The 20199-nt window shown below is 33.7% G+C and overlaps 2 protein-coding genes and 1 long non-coding RNA gene across 3 annotated transcripts; 1 reads left to right on the top strand and 2 right to left on the bottom strand.

Annotated features, from left to right (window-relative positions):
- Window positions 1-2651: 2651 nt before the first annotated feature.
- On the bottom strand, window positions 2652-11198 carry LOC118045885 (probable LRR receptor-like serine/threonine-protein kinase At1g67720). Its single transcript, XM_035054631.2, has 15 exons — window positions 10879-11198; window positions 9350-9881; window positions 8557-9062; window positions 8206-8338; window positions 7991-8062; window positions 7818-7886; window positions 7658-7729; window positions 7069-7134; window positions 6141-6295; window positions 5814-6055; window positions 4848-4974; window positions 4707-4775; window positions 4388-4574; window positions 3814-3949; window positions 2652-3204 (listed from the first exon to the last, which is right to left on the bottom strand). The coding sequence occupies exons 1-15, from the start codon at window positions 10943-10945 to the stop codon at window positions 2872-2874; spliced, it is 2766 nt and encodes a 921-aa protein (XP_034910522.1). The 5' UTR covers window positions 10946-11198; the 3' UTR covers window positions 2652-2871.
- A 2543-nt stretch (window positions 11199-13741) lies between these two features.
- On the top strand, window positions 13742-14411 carry LOC140954675 (uncharacterized). Its single transcript, XR_012168127.1, has 2 exons — window positions 13742-14173; window positions 14280-14411. It is a non-coding gene; the product is annotated as an uncharacterized lncRNA (long non-coding RNA).
- A 2240-nt stretch (window positions 14412-16651) lies between these two features.
- LOC118045884 (L-ascorbate peroxidase, cytosolic) lies at window positions 16652-19954 on the bottom strand. The gene is made up of 9 exons (XM_035054630.2): window positions 19719-19954; window positions 19436-19610; window positions 19266-19331; window positions 17971-18019; window positions 17800-17882; window positions 17586-17665; window positions 17273-17375; window positions 17074-17132; window positions 16652-16954 (listed from the first exon to the last, which is right to left on the bottom strand). Exons 1-9 carry the CDS (start codon window positions 19835-19837, stop codon window positions 16936-16938), a joined length of 753 nt encoding a protein of 250 aa, XP_034910521.1. The 5' UTR covers window positions 19838-19954; the 3' UTR covers window positions 16652-16935.
- Between the last annotated feature and the right edge of the window lie 245 nt (window positions 19955-20199).

Here is a 20199-nt window from a genome sequence, read left to right as displayed (position 1 = left end):
AAAGTTTGAAAATTCTTTTTGTTCACAATTGAGGGTTAAATTAAGGAGGAAATTGAGAAATGAGGTTAATTTGATTTAATTTAGCAAAGACTAAAAGAATTTTGAAGTCCAAGGATAATTTCCAAATAAATAGCCAAGTTAAATATCAATGGAGAGCTTAGTTGAAAAAGAATATCAAAGTCAAGAGTTAAATTGGTTAAAATTGTATAATTTTAGGAATTAAGAATGAATCTACAATAAGTGGTTAAATCTGAAAGTCTAAATTGATTCAATTAGAAACACAATTAAAAAGAAAGATGATTTAGGGCAATTGAAAAAATGCAAAGCCAAAAACTATAATGAAAATGAAGAAATATCCAAGGGATCAATTGATTATTTATATAACTTCATGTCAATCAATTCAGTCTAATGATTACCAATGAAGTCTAATTGAATTAAATTAGTTCAATTCAGCCCATCTAATTCATGTTCTCAATTTATCCAATTTAATCCAAATCAATAAAACCCCAAATCCTAACAATTAAACTTAGATTATCCAGTTACAATCCTAACATTTAAATCTAGATTCCAATCTTTTAATTTTAGCTCCTCAACCCTAGAATTTCAGCCCAAATCTTCAATCAAATCTCTACGAATCAAGTCCCAAAAATAATTCTAAACAACATTAATTCCAACATATTCTCTCCATAAAATATTTTAGATTTATCTGTATGTTGTATTTAATTTTAATAGTGGTTCCAATACTATTACCTATAGTTTGCAAGATCGAGGATGATTCCATTTTAATGGGAGATCAAGGGAACAAACTCAAGTAATAGCTCTTTGATTATATTTTTAGAAGCCTTCTTAAAAGAGTAATCATATGATCGAATTATTAAACAATGAATGAAAATTGTCCAAGGTCCTCCAACCAATATATACAAATAATTGTCCTTATTTGAGAATTGAAATAGTCATGCAATCTATAATTGTGTAATGAAATTGAAAACACATAAGATATTTGTTAGTATTTTATAATATATTATATTTCTATGTATTTGATAATTTTGTTATATAATTTTTTAATTTGTATATATTGTTGCCTTTTAGATACAATGTTTTTCAAGATACAATAAGTCCAAGTCCAATAAAAACACTCTTGCATCATTAAGTAACAGTGTCGGTAATCTTTTTATAAATCTAGAGAATAATTATAAAGAGACATCAAATAGAAAAGGTATCAATCAAGGCTCGACCATGGAGAAAGATAGATCGGGAATCCCTTAATTAATAGGGTCCATTTCAGGTAAATGAACAGCATAATAGAAAAGTGACATCTCAAAAGTAATTGTTTTGTCCTTCTGCCATGGCAAGACAGCTTTGACCACTGACCCAGTGGCCCGATTCGGGACCCAATATAAGCAGGGAGGAGCCACCATGATCGGACCAAATCAGGCGGCCTGAGGTTTGAAAGAAGCAATGGGGCTCTGATGTCTAGTAAAGGAAGAACAAATCGATCACGGATGGGTTGCCCAACAAGATCCATGCTGACAAACCACATGATTTTTGCTTAATCTTAGCGTGCAAGGATGGAGGGTCCACCTAGACACCAAGGCATAGACTAGAAGACTACTCGGCCACCGTCGCAACATCCAAAGCAGCCACCATTCTCTGTCTCTGTCACTCAGCATCCCCACTGTCAGCTCACATGAATGCTACATTAGGACAATAATGCCAGTGCTAAAGGACAGATATGATAAAAATTTACACCCCCACTTCATTACATTACAAAAAACGTAATTCTAACCATATAATATTTACTGGTAATACTTTGAGTGATTTTGAAATTAAATTTTATAGTTGTTAATATAATAATTATTAAAAGTTTTATATAATTGTTAATATTAAGATTTATAAGAATAGTCAAGTCACATGCAAAGCTAGTATCAACATCTATATTAATAATAATAATAATAAAAAAAAACAAATTCACTACTAAATTCACCGTTCACTAGCACACAAATGGACCGTTGTTCACTATAACAGTGGTTTGTATTTGTTTCTTCATGCCTTTAAGCCTCTTTTTTTTTTATCACCAATTTTTTTTTTTTAATCTTATCCTTGCACAGTACATTACTTTGGATTTGAGCTTGAGAAATTACTTTTGTTAACTTAAAAAAAAAAAAAAAAACTATAACATTTGGTTAATGTTTAATTTTTTCCAGCGTAAATTTTTTTTTATAATGCATCTAATATGAAAAAATAAGAAATAAAGAATTGCTCATTTATATTCAATAAAATAAGATTGCTTTTCTTTAAAATTTTTGATTGATTTTTTATATTATTTTTTCTTTTATTTACATGGGTGTTCGGGCCAGCTTGCGCACACCACGACTAATCCCACGGCTCACTGAACATCCTGCAAACCCAGTGAACATGTAAGGCACCGCGGGGATGACAGACGTGCACGATGAGATTTAAACAAAGGATGCAGAGGAAGGGAACAAGTCTCTTTAACTGCTGGACCAAGACCTCAAGTGCGATTTTTTATATTAGTTGATCATATTTGTTGCTGCATCGCCAAAAAAATCCTCGCTGCAACAAGCAGGCCACCAGCTAGTTGAAAAACTAAACCGTGTAATTGAGGCCTCATTTTCCAGACATTGATGGGATTTATAGCATAGAAACGGGAGGATCCATTTATTCATTGCCATAAGAGGGTAAATTTACAACAAAATGGGAATGTAGATAATTTGCAAGCTCAAAATTTACATGTTCAAAGCTCTTGCTCTTGCTCTTGCTTGAAACCTAAAGGATCGATTCGATTTTTTATTTCAGCACTATAAATCCTAGACCAAAAAGATGTAATTATAAGGCTGAGCATGAAAAGAATTATCTGGCGGTTGGCCGCGCAATGGACTCATCAAGCGCCAGGCAATTCTCAGTTCCACCCAAATCCAGAGAACCCAGGTTGAATGAAGACTGAACAGAATTTCTGGACATTTCATCAGAGACACCTCTTGCTGCTGTCACCTCCCTTTCAATTAAGATAGCATCTTGGATCTCCTTGAGAACTTCTGAAATAGATGGCCTCATGTGACCATGAGGCTGGACGCACGTCAAAGCTTTCTCTGCTATCTTCCACATTGACTGGATGTCGAATTCATCACATAGTGAGGGATCAATGATTCCTTGGATATCCCCACTCTCAATGTGTAATTTTGCCTGTCATACAATTATTCAAGTTCATCAACAGCAATAGAAATTTCCAGAAATGAAAAGAATGAAGCTCTCAAGGAAATGTAGCAAACTTTTTTGTGACAACCACCAAGCCAAATGTCTAAAGCAGGAAATAAGGAACATTTCCAAATATGTTCAACTCAGCATTCAAATGAATGATCTCAACCTCTTCCAGGATCAAACTGAAAGTGAAAAAAGAATCTGCTGAAGTAAAAGACCCTTTAAAAGCTGTAACCCAGCATTCAAATTGAGCCTATTCGACAACCTTGCTTTGGTTGAAATCATCTTATGACTTTATTCTACAAGTTACAGATTTAAGAAAAATTTTGCTTGAAGCTTCGATCTTGAATTTGAACAAATTTTGTTGAAGAGAAAAGATAGAGACATAAGGCATGTTTATAATAATAACACCAATCATATTTATTCAGCTTAAAGCATTTTGCCGAGAGCAACTTAGAATAAGTAATGCTAAATGTAAATTTAATTTAGATGGTTAGAGTTGGTTGTTCAGGTAATGATCATCAATGATGAAGTTCCCAAAGACACATGGTTAAAACTCCAAGCCACTAGTCCTTGAACAATCAACAAGCTTACCCATTGTACTATGTTGCGACAATTTACACCAAAGCTCTCGTTAGATATGGCTTCTTGACCAGTCATCAGCTCCAGGAGAATGACACCAAAACTATAAACATCGCTCTTGTTTGTTAACTGTTGCGAGATGTAATACCTGCGTAACAGAGCAAAAATTATTAATGCAATGTGATAACAGTTGAAGCACCCATGTCGGTGGACAGTGTTTGCCGAACTCATACTCAATCTTGACTCAAGGCTCTCACTGCAGTTGAAAATATCATTTTCTTTAAGAAACAAGAATGTGGCTAGTAAAAAACCACAAAAAAATAAATAAATAACACATCTATGGCTAAGAGAGAGTGCATAACAGAGTTCTAGATACAACTGTCATGTCTCAAACTTAAATATAACCTTACCATTTTATCTGCCCAAATGTTGTTAGCAGATTATTAATAAGGTTATTCACTTCACAATAACTATGGTATTTTAAAGTTTAAAATCATCTAACAATGCAGCAGCACCAACATAATCAATTCTCCCAGATCATACTACTTAAATCGAACTATCATAAAATTAAAGAAAAGAACCTTACTCGGGATCCAAATACCCTACGGTGCCTCGAACTATGCTTGAGACATGTGAAGCTCCATCTACTGCAAGTTTTGAAAGGCCAAAATCCGCAACCTTCGCTCTCATGTTTTTGTCAAGAAGAATATTGCTGGTTTTTAAATCCCTATGTATAATGGCTGGAACACAGCCTGTATGAAGATATTCAATCCCTGAACAAGTACGAAAACACAATCATTACAACTCTTCAACTGCAACTCTTATTTAAGTTATAGGCTTCACCATAGTGAAGGATAGATAATATGTTAGAAACAGAAAAAAGGAAAAAATGGCTTATCATAAACCTTTTGCAGCATCTTCAGCTATCTCAAGGCGCTTGATCCAACTAATACTTCTTCCTTGTTTTAACGGACCTGCCAAAGTGTCAAAAAAAATAGTGAGTGTCAAAATTTAAATTGGTCCAATTCAAAAACACTTGAAATTACCATAAAGATGTTCCTTAAGTGTTCCATTGTGCATGAACTCATAAACAAGCATACTCTTCCCAACTTCTTGACAAAATCCAAGAAACTGTACCAGGTTTCTGTGATGTATCCTTGAAAGAAGACTCACCTGTGCAAATGCAAGAACAAATCTTCACAGTTTCAGCTCCAACTGAAATTATACTACCCAATACAGCATGATTCTCAAACTCACTAAATTCCCAGAGAACAATATTCATTTTACGAATATGTGCATGACGTTCAAAAAACATATGCATGTTTCCATATCAGCTTCAATTCTTAAACAGTTTATAAAATCAGTTAAATAATATAAAGGATTTTATCCATTTATTAACAAGGTAGTTACAATCCTAGGAAATTTAGGGACTTGTTAATTTTCCTTTGTCTAAAACCCAATGGAAACTATCATTAAAGGATTAAGGAGCTCAACTGTTGCAGGTTCTACAAGTTCATGAATCCTCATCTATCTTACTGAATTTTTTCCAAGGCAGATCAAGGTAATTTGATTTATAATAGGCTAAGTCAATCTTGTCGAAATTTAGATAACATCCATAGCACTGCCAGTAGGAACTTAATTTACAAAAAAAAATATAAATTCTGCATCTTACAGATTCAATGGGGCTGGGGGCTCTAAACATGATTTGCACGAGAATGTTTGGAAGCCAAAATGACAACGTAATTCTTTTATAAGAAGTACTTAATGCATTTTCTAACAAGGCTCAGGACCAATGGCATCTAGTTAGAAACAAGAATCCTCTGTACATTCAGTGGTTAAACAATTCCAACCAGCATAGGACTATAATACAGTAAAATCACATGAATCTTCCAGCAGCAATTTAGTTGGGCGATAACAAACACGATCTAGCATTCAAAGAATATGAATTTAAGTATCCTCATTTACAATAGCAATTTAGTTATTGAATAAAGTTCAATAAGGTGGAAATTTACCTCATTTGAAAACTCTCGCTTTCCCTGGTAGGAATTGCTAGCTAGAACTTTCACTGCAATTTCCCTTCCATCTTTCATTTTTCCATAGTACACAACTCCAAAACCTCCAGAGCCTATTTTCTTCTCAAATTTTTTTGTAGCATCTTCAATCTCAAAGGATGTGAAATAGTGAGCAGCTTCTCCAGGAGCATTACTCAAGGTAGAAACTACCCTTTGCACAGGCAGGGAATCCCGAAGTTGTTCTAAAAAAGACAAGTTCCGTATGTTTTACCATCTGAGAAGTCTGGCAGGCTAGACAAAAACTTCAAAATTGTTTTATAGCCATACCTTGGTCAGGGTGTCTTTTCTTTCCTTTTTGCATGAACAAGCAAGACACTAATGTAGTTATCAGAAGAACAGCAGCTCCAACTGACGAACCAATAATAATACCCATGTGCCTCCCTCTTCTGGCTCCTTCATGAAGATTTATGTTGCCAGAGTAGCTGTGATTATACCAAGAAAACAGAGTTGAATATATTTGATTCAAACACCCAAAAATGTGATTTTATACAGGAGACGTATAAAATCTCCCTTGACGTGAAGTAACCAGGTGGAAAGGGGTGTATCAAAGAAACTTCAGACTAGGACTGTTGGGGTTAAATGTTATTGGACTAGCATGTCCCTGGATCATTATAAATGTGGAGGTCCTGTGGGGGATTGAAGCACCAAAACCCCAGTTCATTGAGCCATAGTGAAAAGAGATTTGAGTGGGAAGATTATGGTACTATGACAGGGTGAAAGTAAGCCTTATTGTACGAGGTTGTCTATCACATGCCTTATTTCATGGAGCCTCTAAATCAATTCCTACTTCTGACTAGTCCTTTTGGGATTATGCACAGATGTGAGCAACAGGTTTTTAGGGAAAACTACAAAGGATAAAAGAATATGGGACACTGAAGTATTGAAAGATCTACTGACACATATAACGAACAAATTAGAAATCCTCAATTAAAAAGATCAACACACTAAACCACATGCAGTTGTTAATAGTTACTTCAATTGACTATGGCTATGTACTTATTATGTCTAGAAGTAGTTGAATAGCTTCTCATTATGGTTGGAAAAAATACAATAAAACATTGTAGTCTAAATAAAGAATTCTTTGCCCATGATCAATAATATGCAAAATTCAGCTAATTAATAAACTATTGCAAAGTGGGGTCTGGATGTGCCCGTGAACGCACATGTGGGTGTGAGAAGAGAAAGAGAGACTCACTTCAAAACCACCTTTCTACCGAGACCCGATGGTATTGTTCCGGATAACATATTATTTTGCACATACCTACAATTATCCCAAGTGTTAGGCATATAAATTATTTTACTAAAGGAAAAAACAGAATAAAGTACAGTGAAATGAATTATTTACTTAGACAAGTAATTTTCTATTTCCTTGCAATTTTACCAAAAAAATATATCCATATAAAGCTGTGACATTGCTTCCAATCATCATTCATCAATCACAGCAGAAATATATATTAATTATTAAACTCCCATGAGAGATTTGTTAGAGAATAGTATAAATCATATCTTGAGGCCTCATTTAATAGTTTAAACTTTGGATTAAAATGATTATTTGACATGGTATCAGTCTTATTGACCAAATGACCACAAGTTTGAATCTCGGAACCTCATTCTAATTAATAAAAAAAAATTAAGCACAAAACAACGTGAGTTTGTGCAAGTTTCAAGTCCGAAAGGCTTTCACTTAAGGGGATGTGTTAAAAAATTATATAAATCATAACATAGAACCTCACCTAACAGCTTAAACTTTGGTTTAAAATGGTATCCAAGTTCTAATAACTTACAGTTCCCTCAAATTTGGTAGGTTCAGCAAGGAGGATGGCAGCTCACCCGTCAACTGATTGTTCTCAAGATGACTGTCAGATATGGATCATCTTGTTAGGTTAACATTTTAATAAAAACAAAGATTAAACACAATGATCAAGAAAATCCATCCAGCATTACATGATCTTCAAGTCTGTGCATACACTAAAATCAGGAATTGGACCGGTTAATGAATTTCCATTGAGCCATCTGCACACAAGACAAGTGGATATGATCATGTGGGGGCTATTACAGCAGTATACCTTGAAATTTAATCCATCATCCAGCCAAAAGATAAGCAGCTTGAAACTTACAATTCAACTAAACCTGTCAACTTTGTCAAGTCTGAAGGAACACTCCCAGACAAATTCTTGCTAGACAAGGAGCTGCCAAACCAGGTACACAGAAGTTATTTCAACCATATGAATGCAAGATTCTCTTCATACATTGTGAGGGGCTTAACTTGGATAAATGAAGGAATGGATCTGAAAATGCATAAAATAAAATCATAAAAGAGATAAATCATTACAGCTTAACAATCCTTGGCCTTGCTTCGGAGTTGCACTGCACCCATGACCATGGAACTGGCACGCATGGGTCACCACCTTCTTGTGCCCAATCTGCTGTTGAGTAGAGTAAAATCACACCAGAAATAAAATCTCCTGCACCTCATGCAAATTTAGTATCAGATGCACTTTAGGTTTCAAGTTTTCAAATTAACATGTGATGTGCTAGATAATCTGCTTCATGGAAAATGCCAAAGTCAAATTAACAGAACTTATGCTTCAAACACAGTTTAAAACACCAAGATTTCAGGTCTTCAGCTAAAGTTCACAGTCAAAATTATAGGAGTGCATGCAACGAATATTGTTCTACTAACCATCTAGAGAACCATCATTTTTCTCAAGATACTTGCTTATCTCCATAGCATTCAGAAGTGGTCCCCTGGAAGAATCATAAGTCTTTCCAAATCTAAAAGATAATACAAAGGGTAGGGATAGGTTGGTATATCCAGGTTCATAGAGACGGTATTTTCCTTGAGCATTTTCTTCAATATTGACAATAGCTTTGCTCATCTCAGGGTACCCTGGGAGTACCAGCCTGAATTTTCTGGACTCAGTGGGATCCAGATCTTCAATTTCAGCGAAGTATGTGCAAGCCCACCCAAAACCGGGAAAACCATCCAAATTCAACCGATACGTGAGTGACCCATTTGTGCCAACTACAGCTGTTTGCATCACTTTCTCAGGAGGCCTTTCATCAATGTTGACGTTGATTGGCATGTCAGTTGAAACTTTCTTGGTACCAGCAGCAACATCAACTAGATAATTCGCTTTCTTCACAGAGTCTGACTCCCATATTCTATCATAAGGGTCATCAGGATACCTGGGAAAAAAGAAGTTAAATTATTTGATGCGCGCACGCGTGTATGTCTAAAGGAAAAATTGATATATTACTCTTAAAGCAGCAACAAATTTGAGAGATAAAGTATTTCAACTATGAGGAATAGAGGTATTTCTGTGTATCATTTAAGTTTGTACAATTTAATGTGTTTTTTTATTCTCTATCTCTCTTGAATTATAAGCAGATGTTGCTTGAAAAGGCATTCAGATAAATGTACATCAGTAAAAATTACAGCATGTTGCATCTTGAACCAGATATTTAGAGCATACCTAACCGGATCCACACTATCGGCACCAAAATTGATTCTGGCAGACACGCTGAGATAAAACTGGTTTTCATATGCTGTAAAATAAACTGAACCATTGAATTGTCGGAGCTCAAGGGTAGATATGAACGGCTGCCCAGTTGTAGCATTGGATAGGCATACACTGATAGAAGAACTTGAAGCTAGAAATATTAGCTCTATAGATTCTATGGTATTAGCATCAGAAATGACAATGGTAGACCAATGAGTTGGCCCAACAGATATGTCAAATTTTGGATAGACATTATTGTTGTCAAAGTCACCATACAAGAATGTTGCCCGTAAAAGGTATCTTGTCCTACTTGTAACATCCAATCTATAACAGTACTTCCTGGAATCTGCAGGGAAATGTCTCACTGTAGTGTATTGCTTCCGTGTCTCATTTGCAACTGATATGCTTGCTACTTCTCCGTAAATAAAATTAACATCTGAAGTCCATGATAGTCCAAGTGCATCAGTGAAGTTTGCTGGGCCACCACAGTCCAAACTCAGAAAACCTGTTTTAGTTCAAGCATATTCACATTATTAGGTTATAAAAAGAAAATCACATTGTTGTCCGAATACAGAAACAGGATTTTCATGCCAGAAACACGCACAAGCAAGCAAATGCAGTGCGGGGAGAGGGGATTCTGGTCAATATTTTGCTATTTCACCTCCCAGGCTAACATGTGTGCATGCATGTCATAACATCTTATTCAAGCAAACAACTGGAAGAATTGAATTAAGCATTTTTCAAGTATTGATTACATTTTCATGTGCCAGCTACGTTGCTAGTTGTAGCATCTCTGTGAAGATGCAACCAATAAAAGTTGCCCATACTCAAAGAACTCAGCCTTGTATATACCAAATGGGCGGCTCACTCGTGTAATTAAGCAACTAATGTCTCTAACTTGGACTAAAACTCCCCAGATTTTGCTACTTTAATTTTATTGCCTTGGTGGTTGGGTGTGATTTTCATCTAACAACTCCAAATACAGGCAATTAGAAAACACTTTACCAATTAGAAAAGATTCTAGTCTTCTAGACACGACATAGAAACAAGAAGATTTAAGTCTCCCAGCCATAAATATATATATATTTTTAATCAAAACTATAAATAGTTTATGAATTGCTGCTGCTTTGTCAAAAAATTTAATGCATCAAAACTAAAACCCCACATAAATTTCTTTGTTTGCCAGTCGCTAACCAAAAAATCTATCAAATTCCATTCCTGTATACGGTATGTAGAAAAAAAAAAACACTAGACAAAGAAAAAGAAAGCTCTTTTCTTTTCCATTTTATTTCTTCTTCTTAACCTTATAGCTCTATAAAATTTGCGTCTTTGAATCTCATCTTCAAGAGAATCAAGAAGAGCATAGCAATCAACAACAAAAACAAATGAAAACGTTGAGTCAAGTATGTAGGTACAGTGATGCTTATACAACAACACTACACATGTATGTTACATAGCACATCAAAAAAAAAAATTACGCTGAGAGAGGGGGAGAGAGGTACCCGGTTGAGCAGAGGAGGCGTGAAAGAAAAGAAGAAGAGAGAAAAGAAGCAGAAGCCAAGACCTCATGTTCTCTCGACCAACTGAGTTAGATCAGAAGCCCATAAAAATAAAAAAAGATGGCAAAGCCAGATAAAGAAACAACAGAACAAAACAATAAAGGAGAGAAGAGCCACTCTGCTCTTTACAGGGATTCAAAAAACAAAAGGCAGAGGTTCTCTTTGAATTATTTTATAGTGCCATACAAAGAAAAAGAAATGGTGGTGTCTTGTAGCGGTATGTTTTGAGAATGAGTGTGAATGTGAATGTGTGTGAATGTGAAAGTGAATGATTTGGAGAGAGAGAGAGAGCGAGAGAGAGGAAGAGGGTAAGAGTCCTATGGTGCTTTGGTCATAGAATCATAGAACATGTTGGCATCTCTCTGCTTTTTTCACTTTCACTTTGGGAATGGTGGCAAGTGAAGTGGAGAGATGGCCATGTGGGGACCCTAAAAGTGGCTTTATGTGGTTAATTTAGACTCTTGTTCTGACAAGAAAGGCTTCGAGGGTTGGGTTGAAAGGGTCAAGTGGGAGGTTTTTTTTTTTTTTTTTACAGCTTTGTTTCTTGAAAAAAAAATAATTTTTTTTATTTTAAATAATTTTATTAAACACTGACAATCTATATTTTTAAAAAAATTAAAATTTATTTTAAAAAAAAATAATTTTATTTATATATTTTGGATTATTTTGATGTGTTAATTTAAAAAAATAAAAAATATATAAAATATTATTTTAATATAAAAAATAATTTTATGAAAAAACATTTCTAAACAAGTCATAAAAAGACAAGAGGGGCCATCATTATTCCTTTGCCACCTCAAGTCACATCACTGTTACATCTTCTTCCTCCCCTGATCTCACGCCATTTAGAGAAATAAATGTGTTTTTTGGACAAACACCTCATAGCTACCTCCACGTCATTTGAGACAATGATTTAGTTATTTTTAAAAGTTTTTTTATTTAAAAATATATTAATTTTTTATTTTTAAAATTTAATTTTTACATCGCGCATTAAAATAAATTTGGATTTGTTGAATCTTCAAAGTCTTCAATTTTCAAATCACAAATCACAAATCTTCTTTTCTTCATGTTTCCCCACCTCAAACAAAAGTTTTCCACAACATAATAATCTCTCATTTGTCGTCTTCGAGGCTTCAACAATATTCATTGTTGGGTTTGTGACGCTACAAACTATCGTGCACAAATCTCAATTAACTTCGTATTTTAAAAAAATATATTATTTAATTTTATATTTTAAAAATATTTAAAAAATAATTTAATTTATTTTTATTTTTTTCTTTAAATTAATATTTTTTTAGTTTTTTAGATTATTTTTAATGTGTTGATATCAAAAATATTTTTTAAAAAATAAAAAATTATTATTTTAATGCATTTTCAAGTAAAAAACACTGTAAAAAATAACCGCAACCACATTCTTGTTTTAGCTTTTATGGTTGAGGTTGTAGTTGGGTACAACTCAATCATGCATAAAACTTAACCACAAAAACTAATTTTTCTTATTTTTTTTAGGTTTTCTGATGGATTCATACCCAAAACTCAACTTCTATTTCTAAAACAAATACACACTCAAACACCCCTGAAGTAGGATGTGTTTAGAAGTGCATTCAATCAATGTTTCTGGAAAATTTTGATTTTTGTTTTTGTTTCTGATTAATGTTTTTTATTATTTTTGAATTGTTTTGATATGTTGATATCAAAAAATAAATTTTAAAAAATAAAATAAATATTATTTTAATATATTTCTTAATAAAAAAACATTTTAAAATAAAATATTTACAACTCTTTCTTATTGTGATAAACCAAAACTTTGCTACCACACTCAGACAAAACAATAACATAAAATAAAGACATGTATAGGGTAAAACCAACATTGCCTACAGCCATAAATCTCTAAATACATATATCTCAATAGTCTATAAAAAGAAAGATTCTTCTACTACTAAACAGGTTAAAAGAGAAAGACTTCAATTATTTAATTATTTAATAGGTGGCTCAATAATAAAAGTTTGAGATCAAAAAGTTTATTTCCCTTGTAATCTCAAGTTGGAGTCTTATGATAGCTAATATGATAATTATTGAAAACTTACATGATTGTTAATTTCAAGACCCATTAAATTAATTGAAATACGTACAAGTTGACTCGTACATCCATATTAATTAAAAATAAAAAATAAAAAATAAAGGCTTCAATCACGAGTCTTCTTTGACTATTGGGGTTAAAAGCTTAAACTTTCTCGTAATACTAATCTCTACTTATAAAGCTTATACCAACTTTATTGCTTTCTTGTCAAGGAATCCCTAGCTAAAGAAAAAATCTCGCTGGATAAGAAATTCTTACACTAGATAGGGAAAATCTATGGTTGCGTTTATTTGTAAAAATATATATATATATATATATATATATATATATATATCAATTTTTATATATTTTTTAAGAAATAAAAAACTTAAGAAAAACATATGTTACCTTTGTTTTCTTTATTCTTTGTACCAAAATTAAATACTCCTTCACATCCTTGATTTGACTTGCTATCTATCCTTAAAGGGGACTTAGCAGACGTTGCTTTCTCCATGAGTTCGATTTGTTTTCTTAATCCTTCGTACCAATATATATATATATATATATATATATATATATATATATATATATAGTTATTTATATGATAAAAAATTAACCTCAGATGTTACCTTAAAACAACCTTGGAATCCAAAAGATAAAAGCCACAACTGTTAAATAATTTAATATCTATATATCCACTAAATTAAAGACAAACTCCTCATGAAAATTAAATAAAATAAGCTATGATCTTGAGTATCTTCCCTCTCCTTTGCTTTCCTTTTGATTTGGATGGGGACTTCATCTCTGAATTCAATGTCACTATCTCATTATAACCTTTGAAATCTCTATAATTTATCCAAAAAAGCAATTTGTTCCAAGTTTTTAAGATTTGTATCATTCATGGTGGTCTGAAAAGGAAACCCCGTGTACCTCCACCGCGTTGATTATGTACTTACTTTAGCAAACCTTCAACAAGGTGTCTTTATGGAGGTGTTCAAGGCCTACCGGCCCTTTCATCAAAGCATAGCTTTGTCATATCTTTACAAAAAGAATCATGGAATCTCTCTCTCTCTCTCTCTCTCTCCCCGTTTTCCGATGCCCTTTTGATTTATCACTTGGGCCGGCCTGGGATCGTGGAGTCAAACGTTACAACATAGCTGCTCGCCGGAGCATGTACAGGTATTTGTATTTATAGTCTCTATAGAATATACCAATAATTAAGTTCGTGATTAAAGATAGGTTGAAATGATTCCGGGTGGCGATTTATAATGAACTGTTTTTGTAGGGACGGTTTGTATTTAATTTCAGGAAATCGTTCACTAAATGACTTCTCCAACCTCATCAGATGCAGAAAATCCCTTAAAAGTGTGTATAAAAACTGGATTTTAGTTTTTTAATAAATTATTGGTTCCCTGGTAGATGAAATCTTCTTTAATCTTGTTTGGTGTTAATTCATGTTTAGAAAGTGTGGTTGTGGTGATTTTTTAAAATGCTTTTTATATTAAAATATATTAAAATAATTTTTTTTAATTTTTTAAAAATTACTTTTGAGAAAGAGCGCATCAAAACGATCTAAAAGATATAAAAAATTAATTAATTTTTAGCAAAAAAAATTGAATTTTTGTAGAACATCGTTTTATACCGCGTTCCTAAACAGTGTTTTAATCCTATCTGGTGTTATATAATAACGGTTATTTTTTTAAAGTGTTTTTTGTTTGAAAATATATTAAAAAAATATATTTTTAATATCAACATGTTAAAATAATTTCAAACCTTTAAAGATAAATTCTTTAAGTTTTTTTTTTAAATATATTTAAAAAAAAAAAAAAAACAAACAAACAACCTCTCTAATGAGCTTAGTTTAAGGCCATTTACTTGTTTTTTCTTAATTATTGAAGGTGGACACATGGGACTAGAAATTACCGTTAATATTTATTTTTTTTTAATTTAAAATTTATGTTGATGGAAGATGTTGAGAAACCTAATTTATCACGGAATTGTGACTGAGCATCTAAGGTAGCAGTGGCATTGACTTGACTTGTATATTCCATTGGACTGCTTGACTTATATTCTTTCCTATAATTTTTTTATTATGTAATTCTTTTCTTCATGTGAAATTACACATGAGGACAACAGGATATCAATACAAAACACAAACTCAAAAAATTAAATACTAACACCTTGTTTGGAATCAAATTCAAATTAAATGCTAACTTGAATCCAATCCTAATTTTGTTGTATGTTTGTTCTATCCAAATTGAACTTGAGCTTCAAGCCTTCACCTGTATGTTTCTTCACCCCATCCACACACAAAGCAACCTTCATGTTCCTCTCCTCAATCCAATCCTGCGGCCTAAAATCATTGATTTGCTAGGAGCATCCGTGATTGTTGAAAATTTCAAGAAAGATTCGTTAGCAAGATAATCCTAAATGCCAACGATTATTAATTTAATTATTTCATCTATGTTAATCATGTTATTAACAACTTTAAATTTAGAAGTATTAAATATCATGTATTAATTTATAGGCTTAATTAACACAATAACCTCAACTCTATCAATATGATAATCATTTTCATTGTTACTTGATTTAGATTTTTCATAGTAATATGAAACAAATATCATACTCAACTAAGACTTTATATTAACAATTTCTTCTACCGATATTTATCTCTTTACATTGCAACCTAACCTAAATGATCAATTGCTCATGATGCATGTGTGATTTTTTAAAAGTTACTTGGAATCTAGATAAACCTCATGCTAAAAGAGTTTTATTGTTTAGATCTACTATTAAAATTGAGCTATAGCAAATTAATCTCATTAATGCTCACAAATCTAAACATTGAATGCATATTTTTATTACTATAGATTGTTATGTTGACATAACAAACTTCACTAGCTCCAATTCACAACACCATTCAAGTAATTTCAACTTCTATTTCAAGTATATTCTAGTAAAATAGATCATATAATATTTTAAATAGCTCATTAAAAAACATATCTAATATAACAATTAAAAACTCATGGCTTCTTTTATTATAAATGATATTGTTACTGATACTGACAATGATTACACCATAAAAGTAAAATATTTTAAAATCACCAGACATTATGTCAAATAGCACAACAAAATAATTTGTTGATTTTGTTGGGTTAATTAAGATAGTTTATACACAAAATTTTAATGATAACATAATCAACAAAAACCTAAATTCATTAAATTAATTTGTTGAAACCTAAATTCATAAATTTTTTCTATCATAACAAAATTATCACCTCAATTCATGTATTTCATAGCTAATAAACTTATTTTAAAAAAGATAATTGTGCTCAATTACTCAAACAGAAGTAGAATTTTGTTTAGCTTTAATAGTTAGTTCATCTGCATCAAGAGATCATTTTGTCTATCAGAGCAACAAGCCCTGCCTTACAAACCTTTCCTTTTCCTGCCCTCAGTGAAATGCTACAGCAAGCGATATTGCTTGAGCACCTAGGCCATGCTGTGAAAAAAAGGCTCGAAAGAATCGAACCAAACAATTACCTGAACGGGTCTGTGCTGGGGACCAAATCAAGAATTTAAGTTTTTGACAGGTTGCTTGTAACACCCACTTGTTTTATCTGAAATCCATGTAGCAAAGTAAATGCAAAATTATGATCCATGAATGGCAACTACCATACTTTATTGGCCAAACCATAAAGCTGGCTAGTTTAAAACTCAGAGGACCAACACAAAGCTTTACAATTCCATCTTCCAGTACTACATATAAGGCAGCTTGCTTACAATCCCACAGAACCCAGAAACACACAAATATGGACCAACAACATTCCCATCTTCACACAATTCATATATCTTATCTAGTCTAAAAAATAACTATGAAAATAGACCAGCCTCCGGCAATAAGACACACAACAGCAGCTGCATGGGCCTACTTCCAGTCCTCAATATGCCTCGGCAAACCTGAAATGCAATTGCAGCAGTGACCGATTTTAGAGGAAGATCAGAGACACCAAAACCATATGGACAAGGCAAATGGTTAAAGAGAGTAGTACAGAAGTTGAAAGTTGCTTTTTACTTACCCAAGCTCTGAGAGCTTCATATGAGCTTCAGCATAATCTGCAAAGAAGGCATCCTCATCCTAAAGATAAGCCACCATGACGTCAAAGTTAGATAATTCCACTTTAGTGTTATAGTCAAGTTGATGGGGGGAATTTCCATCCAAGGTCAACTTTAGAAAATCTATAGGCTAATATCGAAAAGAAATGAGTGTCTACTCACTGCAGCATATTTTTCAACAAGGGGGCGGAAGACTGGATCCTCCAGAAGGGTTTTATCTGACGGGAGCTGGATAAGACCTTCTTTCTCTCCACTGAGGAGTTCCCTGTTTAACAGAATCAAAATTCGCATTGGTTATTTGATAGCATCTTCTTCTTTTTTAACAAATGATTCAGTATAAGATTGTGGGGATAAAAGCATATGTAAAACACCAGTTGGTGAGACGATTACAGCATAGAAAAATCATGCACTATAACTTGAATTCTTGACAAAATTATATCAATAAAAAACATCTCTGGAGCTGAATGTATCTTACTTGAAATAGGAGTTGTCGAAAACAAGAGGGTTGGGGGTCCAGGGTCCCTCAAATCCAGAACGCTCCTTGTGGCACCTTCCCTGTAAATATATATATTCAAAAACCAATGATTAACATCAATAAAAAGAATAAGACAATTATTCACTTAAATCGTACAAAATGAGCAACAATCAAAAAGAAACCAGCAGAGAAATTCCATGTTCTTTGAACAGACCAGAGTGTGACCACCGGATAGGGCAACAATATCTTTGTCACTGAGACCCATATGGCCAAAGACATCCCTTAAATGGTCTGAACCTGAAGCGATAGAAAAAGATTAGGAAATCCACTTGAAACATAATTACAAAATTATAGTGATTTCCTTCGGTTTTCAACTTGAACAAACCTTTGGTTGCATCAGGCAAGCGACCTTCTGGAGGTGGATCAGACTTGTCCTGAATAAATGCAAGGTTGATTAGTACTATCATCTAAGAACTGAAGCATAAATTCTGAAAAAGGCAGCTAATCACATCAAAATCTGCATCGCTATATTTCTTTCTGACATATTGCTTCCTATCTCTACAAATCTACAAAAATTACATCAAAATCTGCATCGCTATATTTCTTTCTGACATACTGCTTCCTATCTCTACAAATCTACAAAAATTCATACCAGACTGCTCAAAGTATTGCAAACAGCTTTGAAATATATACTGCAATTTGCAATGATATCCCAACAAATAATAAGCTCTTCTTCATTTGAATGGCCCCCTTAGCATCCCACCAAAGCTACAAAAGCAATCAAGGAAAAGTGCAAAATATTTCTAGGTATCAGGAACAACAGCAGTCAATGGCATTCAAATAGATGGTATCTAATTGTGCCATATGACCGCACTGTTCACTCCAACTCTGAACAACAGCTTTAATCGATAGCAGTACAAGTCAGCCATATCATCATTGTTCAAGTCCATTGTCTCTAACACACTTGGCCAGTCACCACCTAGCATAATGAACCATGTTTTCAAGCTAACTAATACATTTAAGAAGTTGGCGGAACTTAGCTTTGACAATTTGGTCACAGGTTAACCTGAGATCCACATCACTTTCATTTGGTCGCAGATGGACAGAGCTTCTACAATTTAGTTCATGCTAAACTCAACCTAATCTTTAGTCAAAGCAAACAAGTACAAGAGTAGTCAATTTACCTTGACGGTAAGGACTGATATCACTAAACAACTAAATTATATCTGTCCACTGAACCCGAATTTCAAAATTCATCCAAAAAAAACAGTGCATGCGTTGCAGGTTAGCCTTATAATGCAGCAGTAGGTGAAAGCTCTTAAATCCAGAGCACTTCCTCCTCCATAGATTTTCTTTTTCCTATACTATCTATTACCTGAATGACCTACAAAGTAATCAAACTCAACCAAACTTGTTGCATTCACTATGAGTTCAAAGTTGTGATCTTCAGATAAAAAAGAAACCATCAGGCCACCAAAAGATCCTACAGCACAAATCTAGAGATTGATCCTATAAACTGATCAAAATATATGTACTTTGGAGTTTGGACATTATTTATATTTTCCCTAGAAAAAAAGGAACTTCGATATCAGGCACAGAATAACGATGAAAAAAACACCACCACTTATGAAAAAGAACTGATAAAGAATGAACTATCAAGAGGAGATCTGATCACTTAACTGGTCTCCCAGGGTGAAAAGGAACCTCAGGCCCTCCAGTAACTTCAACAGCAACAACACCAGCTAACTGTGAGGACAATCAAACACACAAAAAAGTCTCAATCATGAATAAAATAAAATAAAAACACTATTATTAATATATAAATCAAATTAAGGCAGGGAAAACATTACTTGGTAGAAGTCAGCATAAGACAAGTTGGGGAACTGCTCTTTGAGGGGTTCCAAAAGCCTGACAGCAATATCAAGACCATTGTTAGCTCCATGAGCAAGCTCATCTGGGTGTCTGATCGTCCCAAATGGCCCTCCTGTCTTGGTAGTCACATCAAAAGTGCCAGCAGAGTGCCATCTACATCATCAACAACAACAGAGAATATAAAACCCCATAAATACTTAAAACAGTTACCACTATCAAAAAGGAAGGAAAATAAAACAATCAGAGGGGGGGTAGTCTTACGCTAATCGGAGCATGAGGGGAGCGCAGTGTTTTTCAGCGATGAGTCCTCTGAGCTTTCTCTTGCATTTCTCCACTGCCTTCTGATACTCTTCGCTCACTGTAGGGTAGCACTTGCCCATGATGAAAATGGTGATCTTCCTCTTTCTTTCTTTCTTTCTTTCTAGCTCACTGCCAGCCAGTGACGAAGGGAAGAAGATATAGCGATGGTTATTCAAGACACGAATTTCTGGCCTTCACCTTAATTTAGTCGTTGGACTTTTCTGCCAAGTAGTCGTGGCTGTGCGTGGGCCGGCTGTCTTTGCACGGCTCAGATCATGCTGGAACAAATTATTGTTAGTTGAAACTGAGCTTCCAATGAGATATTGCCACGTATGAATAGAATAACCTTAATGATGATCTATCTCCGTAATAGACGACTTAAGTGGTGCGGTTCATCGTGGTTTGGTTTGGTCTGAATAAAAAATATAATGGGGTAGTATTT

Source organism: Populus alba, chromosome 16 (genome assembly GCF_005239225.2).
Source record: "Populus alba chromosome 16, ASM523922v2, whole genome shotgun sequence".
In the NCBI taxonomy this organism is placed as follows: domain Eukaryota; kingdom Viridiplantae; phylum Streptophyta; class Magnoliopsida; order Malpighiales; family Salicaceae; genus Populus; species Populus alba.
This window is presented reverse-complemented; position numbering and strand designations above follow the sequence as displayed.